The sequence below is a fragment of the Nicotiana attenuata genome, chromosome 7 (genome assembly GCF_001879085.1).
Source record: "Nicotiana attenuata strain UT chromosome 7, NIATTr2, whole genome shotgun sequence".
In the NCBI taxonomy this organism is placed as follows: Eukaryota; Viridiplantae; Streptophyta; class Magnoliopsida; order Solanales; family Solanaceae; genus Nicotiana; species Nicotiana attenuata.
Genome location: NC_031995.1, coordinates 62,492,010 through 62,499,840, shown reverse-complemented (window position 1 = coordinate 62,499,840; position 7,831 = coordinate 62,492,010). Strand labels below are relative to the sequence as shown.

Genomic DNA, 7,831 nt, shown 5'->3' with positions numbered 1-7,831 from the left:
ATATATATATATATATATATATATATATATATATATATATATATATATATATATATAACGAGGTAGTGACGAGGCTATGGCGGGGCAGTTACAGTATAACCTGCCTACAATGCATAATAAAACAGAAAGAGGAACAAAACAAATAAAATAGTAACTTGCAAGGAAAGAATACAGAACTCTGGTATCTCATTAGTACCCAGCTATAACCAATCCTTAAGTGAAAAGTCAAACTACAAAATAACTTGCACAGTAGAAAAAAGATATATAAACACATAAACTGATGCGGCGCGCATCCCGATCCCACCATATAATCAATATCAATATTAATATTCACCCTTATTACTCCATATCAATCCACCCTTATTCCTCCTGTTGCGGCGTGCAACCCGATCCCACCATATAATAGCATTTCACCCTTATTCCTCCTCAATATACCATCCTTATTCCTCATATTGCGGCGCGCAACCCGATCCCACCATATCAGTACCAATCACACAATAAGAACAGGAATTTCACAATTTAGATCAAAACTCTCCACAATATTTAAGCCTCAAACCAAAGTAAACAGAAAGCTATACAATTATGAAACTTCACTCAATTAAACACAAGGAGACCAACCCAAAATGTACCATAAAACACCGATAAACCAGCTTAAACCAATAATATGATACAATGAAACTACGGGATAGCTAATACCTTCAATAATGAAAAACAATGTCTAACAAGTAGCAATTAAACATGAAAATACCAATAAGCATGTAGCAGTTAAGACAGCAAGATAATATATTAAGAACGGGAAAGGAACAGGCAAAACAGATAATTTGGCGGTGCATAGGTACTCGTCACCTCACCTATATGCCACTCACATGGATTTTCACATAGCAAATTAAGTCAAGGATCCCTAATCTCTCGAGTCAAAGTTAGGCACTACACTTACCTTGACTCACAGGCCACTCACTGCTCAATTACCGCTTTTCCTCTAGTTTCCACCTCCGAACTACTCGTATCTAGCCATAATTAACTTAATAACATCAAATATCGCTAAATAAATCAATTCCAATACATAAATTTAGATTTCTCAATATTTCCCCCAAAAAGTCAAAAACCGACCCCGGACCCGCTTGGTCAAAACTCAAGGTTCGGACCAAAACCCATTCACCCGTTAGTTCCGGAATCCGATCCCAAATCGAGTTCTAAATCCCCAATTTATAAAAAAACCCAATTCTTCAAAAAATCCCTAATTCTACCATGAAAGAACAATATTAGGACTAGAAATCTAATGGTGATGACGGAAATTGAAGGAAATGATTAAAGAACACAAACCTATGATTTGGTATTGAATTCCCTCTTCAAAAATCACCTTAGGTTGAGTTCTAGTGAAAGAGATATGAAATTTTGAAGAAATCCCGTGTTAAAGTCTGTTTTAAAATCACCGGACAGGCCTTCTTCGCGTTCGCGAGAGGCCTGTCACGATCTCGATACACAGCGGCCTAAGGCCTACGCGTTCGCAAGTCTATATACGCGTTTGCATAAGGCATCTCCCCCCTGGCCTTCACGTTCGCGACCCAAGGGACGCGTTCGCGAAGAAGATTACTGGCCCCTCCCCCAGGTCCCATATTCTTCGCGTTCGCGATAGATAGGTCGCGTTCGCGAAGGGTAACACCCCCATTGCTCCGTGTTCGCGACCAGTCCTTCACGTTCGCAAAGAGAAAATCCCCCCTGCCCCCATTTTACCTTTCGCGTTGGCGATGCTACCTATGCGAACGCGATGAAGGGCATATCAGAACAGTTGTTGCAGCACAATACCAGATTTCCTAAGTCTAAAACATCCTGTAGCCTATCCGAAACTCACCCGAGCCCTCGGGGCTCCCAACCAAACATGCACACAAGTCTTAAAACATCATATGAACTTGCTCGCGCGATTAAATCGCCAAAATAATACCTAGAACTACAAATTTAGCACCAAATTGCATGAAATTTTCAAGAAAGTTTTAAAACTTCTATTTTCTCAACCAAAGGTCCGAATCACGTCAAATCAGTTTCGTTTCTCAATAAATTTCATAGATAAGGTATAAATATCATAACGGACCTGTACCGGGCTCCGGAATCAAAATACGAACCCAATACCAACAAGATCAAATGATAACCAAATTCTTATAACCATTATAATTTCAGTCTTTCAATTTTAATTTAAAATTCATATCTTGAGCTAGGGACCTCGGAATTCGATTCCGGACATACGCCCAGGTCCCATATTTTACTACGGACCCACCGGGACTGTCAGAATACGGGTCCGAGTCTATTTACTCAAAATATTGATCGAAGTCAACCAAAATTAACTTTTTAGGCCAAAAATTATTATTTCATCAATTTTTCACATAAAAGCTTTTCGAAAACGCGCCCGGACTGCACACGCAAATTGAGGAGGAATAAAATAAGGTTTTGAAGGCCTTGAAATACGGAATCAAGTTCTAAAACATAAGATGACCTTTTGGGTCATCATATTTCACTAGCCGAAACACAAGAGGATAAGTCTCATGCTTCTTTGTCTCTACTAGTTTCTTAGAAAGATCACCAAGTCCCTTAAGATCGGAAAACCTTTTGTCATGATCTCTGACATCAACAATGTAATTCTTAAGCTAAAAATGAAGGTCAACTACAGAATATTTATCAAAATCATCAGTATATAGCTTAGCTAATCTCAAAACCCTTTCAATGTCAAAGCTTGAAAAAGAGTTAACTGGGTTCAAGCAAGCAACTCCAAGAAGCAATTCAGTTGTCACCTGATCAACATCAAAGCAATTATTGAGTTCTTAAAATTGCCAATCAATAGTTTTATAGAATACTACAACATGGTAGTGATGTAAATTATTGTACTCTGCAACTCTACGACATGATCTTCCAAGGATAACATAAGGCTTATCAAAGTTAGGTATCAATATGTCATATTTGATGCAAAACTTAGATACCTCATCAATAAGTGAAGCATAACCATCCTGTCTTAGACGTTGCAACTGATCTTTTGCCACTCTAACAAGTATCATAGAATTTGCAATATCTTGCTCCTTCTTTTGAAAGGCAACATAAGCTCATTTGTGATTGCTAAAATAGTGCGCATAAAATGCAACATGAAGACAACTTCAAATGTTAAACATGCTTTAAGGTATCCCTTTGCCTTACACGTTTCTTCAAAACGTGCATTAACAACAATAGCATCAAGTACATCAATGATAGGTCCAAACATAATAATAAAATTGTTAAAGGATTTATAGTGAGAGCCCCATCGAGTATCACCAGCTCTAGTAAGACCTAATTCTTGATTTAAGCCCCTCCCAATTTCAAGCTCACCTTTAGGTAACGCTTCTTCAATTTCTTCTGCTTGAGATTCACGAAGTTCATCTCTACGCTTGAAAGAAGATCCCACCAAATTTAATATATCAGAAACAACCAATAAAAGTTCTTGCACTTCATCACATCTTTTAGAAACCGCAACAAGAGTTAATTGAAGTTGATGAGCAAAACAATGAATAGAATGAGCACCTTTACTTTCTTTTTGCATCAAGATTTTAAGCCCATTTATATCACCTTGCATATTGCTTGCTCCATCGTAACATTGTCCACGTATGAAAGATGGACTTAGAGAATGTTGAGCAAGTAAACCAACAATTCCATTCTTTAGAGACAAAGCAATAGTTTCACGAACACGAACAATACCAAAAAATCGCTCCATCACACTTCCCCTTCTATCAACATACCGCAAAACAATAGTCATTTGCTCCTTACATGACACATCACGAGATTCATCAACTAATATAGAAAAGTGATCATTATTTAAGTCCTAAAGGATACATTTAACTGTTTCCATCTTACATGCAGTAATAATATCATTTTGATTGTATGGAGAAATCGATTGATTATTCTTTGAAGCTTTTTTAAATATATCGGCAACATGATCACATCTTTTAGTATACCATCTAACAATTTCAATATAGTTACCACTATTGAGAGATAATTCATCTTCATGATGCCCTCGAAAAGATAATCCTTGGTGTAAAAGATATCGTATCATATCAACCGCAGCCTCTAAACGAATCCGATATTCTAGCTTTTGTTGATCAGATTGTTTAGCAAGTACACTGTGAATAGATTATTTTTGTCTCATCAAATCTTCACTTTACTTTCTTGACTGATTATGAATACTATTTGGTCCACTAATATGCATATCAAATCTATCCTTCTTGCTCCAACTTGTAAATCCTATACTTGAAAATACATCTCCTCCCCCTTGATTGATGCATTCATCTTGAAACAAATAACAATAGAAGCAAAAAGCTGCATATTTTGTTGTGCTATACTCCAACCAATCATACTCAGAAACCATTGAGGATTAAAGCGACGTAATTTGCCATAAAAAATTCTTTGAGGAAATTTGTGCTCTCGAGGTTGGAAAACACCTCTTTGAAGATATGTTCTTCCTATTGCATCATGATCATTTGGATGATATTTTCGAATTGCTAATCTTTTCCCAGGATCAACCTCTAAAGAGCCTAAATTAACTCTTTCACTTTGTTGATGTTGTTCCGACTCATTAGCTATTTCTTCCAAGTTAGATAAATCTTGAGCTGTTGAACTTGATTTTGGAATTTTGGAAGTTGTAGGTTAGTATCTCTTCATTGTAATTTAATCTGAATCAAAATTCAAGTATCCACTTTATTCTTTAGATAAATCCTAAATAAGTTCATTATAACAAGAAAATAGAAATAAATAAACTAGGAGCTAATCTATACTACGCACTCGTATACTCTAATTTCAACATTTACAATCACATGAATCAGTCAAACTATGTTAGCATGACCAGCACGACAATAACTTATAATTAAAAATTTCAATAACCCCCGAAATCATTCCCCAAAAATATCAATTATAAATTTAAAATTACCATCATAGATTCATAGTTATAATCATAAAGAAATAAAAAAGTAAAAGAACAAGCACATAATAAAAGATTATCACCAAAGGAGATAAATAATTAGTACTAACTTGGTGCAATTTAGGTTCTTTGGAGTTAGAAAACTGAAAAGTGGGCACCGGTCCTTTTTATACTAATTGAGGCAGTCTATGTATTCTAATTGAGGGCAAAGAAACGGTATTAAATCCTATTTCAGAAGGGCTTTAAATAGTTGTTTGTACGGTCAAGTAGTTTGTAAAGTGGTCAAATAGTTTTTAAATACAGCCCATACTTTTAGCAATAGGCCCGTAATTAGCAGCCACGTTTTCAAATTAAGTGAAACTGTCGAAAAATATTTTTGGAGCTAAGGGAGTTTGAATCCGTGACCTGTCACATCAAACCTGAAGGCTGAAGCTGACAACCGTTGGACTACTAAGCTGTTTTGATGGAAGCGGTGTCACTTTTAATCATTTTATATGTAATTTTTATTTTACACTTATATATATATATATATATATATATATATATATATATATATGTATGTGTGTGTGTGTGTGTGTGTGTGTGTGTGTGTGTAGTAAAAAAATTCGACGAAGGGGTGTCCCGTAAAATCGCTTGGGTCCATGTAAATCCGCCCCTGCAAGAATTGTAACCATTGTTATTTCCTCTACTGCTTAGAAGTGCAGTAGCATCATTGCCATCAACACCAATGCTAGCATTAATCTAACAAGTGCCATTTCTTCTTTGACTTTCTACATTGACTATCATAACATATGCTTGATTTATGTTTGGTAATGGCCTTGTCATAAGAATTTGGTCCTTTGCATTCTCATAGGATTCATTAAGACCTGTTAAAAACTTATATAACTTTTGCAACTGATAATGCTTTGCATGTTTGACAGACTCTGGGCATCCATATGAAGGAGGAGGAGATAGTGTCTCATACTCATCCCATAGTTCCCTAAGCTTCGAGAAATACACAGACACAGGTGATATGCCCTGAGTTAGTGCAGCAATTTCCTTATGCAAATAACAAGCTCTAGAGGCATTTACTTTATCAAACCTCTTTTTAAGGTCTTCACACATCTTACGTGCATCATAAGCATAAATCACAGTACTAATCAGACTTTGAGATACTGTGTTCATTATCCAAGCTAGAACAATGGCATTATATCTGTTCCAGAGTTCATGCAGGCTAGGATCATACATGTCTTTTCTACAAGTTCCTAAAACAAAACCTAGTTTGTTTTTATCATGCAAAACAATCTTCATTGACCGACTCCAAATTGAGTAATTTTTAGAACCTTGAAGTTGAATTGAGATAAGAACAGAACCTTGTGTATCTGAAGGATGAATGTATAGATGATGATTGTGATGTACCAGATCTGGAGAATTCATCGTATGAGTCTGAGTTGCAGTCGCCATAGGATGAGCTGATGAGGTGGAGATCCCGTCGTCATTTGTAATTGTAAATAATATCGACTGTATCGCACCACATTAATTGAGGTGATTTAGGTCACGACTCACTCAATTACACCAAAAATTGACACTAATTGAACACGCCCTAATTTCAGGAAATTTGCTCAAAAATGGTAAAGAAACAGAGTAAAGGAAGCGATTAACCAGTGATATTCCTCTCCTGAAGCTGCTGAGCTAATTGATCTCGCCTGAAAGCTCTGATACCATGTTGAACAAATCAGCCATGGCTGAAGAGGAAGGAAGTCGGTGGAGAAGAAGAAGAAGCTCCATTATCTGTATCAGACAAAATGTTCTAACTAATTCTAAGAGGGCTACTGTACACATGTAACTAACTCCTATTTATACAGCTAATTAACTAACCTACTTTGTCAACTAGCTTCACCTAATTATACTATATTAAATTAACTACTGGACCCCACATCTATTCCTTCTACAATACTTTCTCTATTTCATTTGATGTGATATTATTACTATTTGGGGGTGCTTGACAAGGTTTTCTTTGATTATATTTTTCGTAAATACTTCTTAAATATTTTGAGTTGTTAACTATTGTGACTTATAATACTTTTATATAATTTTTAAATATGTAAATTTTATTTTTAAAAATTTCTAAAAATTTATATTGAATTCATACGAAAAATTAATCTATTTGAGCTTCATACTCCGGAAAAATTCACATAAACTAAAACGAATGGGATATATATGTAATGAAGCAATGAGCTAGTCCCAAAACATATTATAAGAAAGAATTGCTTTGTTTATGATTTGGTAGTTAGATTAGGGGAGAAATTAAAAAATAGCCAGATTTACAAGTGGTCATTCAAAAATAGCCACAATTTCAAAAAGATAAATCTGAACGAAAACACTGTTCAAAATCCGAAAATACTCCAGCATAATATACTGGAGTTCCAGCATAAGTATACTAGAACTCCAGTATATTATAATGGAGTTCCAGCATAAGTATACTAGAACTCCAGCATAATATACTGGAGTTCAGCATAAGTATATACTGGAACTCCAGCATAATATACTGGAGTTCCAGTATAATATACCGGTCCAGTATAATATGCTGGAAGTTCATACACTGGTGCTCCAATCTCCAATATATTGTGCTGGAACTTTCCGCATGTTGGAGTTCCAGCATGATATGCTGGAAGTTCATACACAACGATCTCCAGTATATTATGCTGGACCGGTCCATTTTGCAGCAAAATAATAACTACTTTTCAGTGGTCTTGCAAATATTGATTATTTTTAAATGAGCAGTCCGAAACTGGCTAGCCCGTGCTATTTTAACATCCTAATGGACCAACGACTTAACGATGAGACTTTCAATTGGGCCAGAAGCCCAAAAAGGACTTGGAGTCGCTGTCAACGAAGTCGTTGTGGACCCCATTGGAACAA

At 35.8% G+C, this 7,831-nt stretch overlaps 1 protein-coding gene across 1 annotated transcript; it reads right to left on the bottom strand.

The window, feature by feature from the left end:
- Nucleotides 2,472-3,772, bottom strand: LOC109230102. The gene is made up of 4 exons (XM_019395630.1): nt 3,176-3,772; nt 2,970-3,068; nt 2,709-2,783; nt 2,472-2,639 (listed from the first exon to the last, which is right to left on the bottom strand). The coding sequence occupies exons 1-4, from the start codon at nt 3,770-3,772 to the stop codon at nt 2,472-2,474; spliced, it is 939 nt and encodes a 312-aa protein (XP_019251175.1).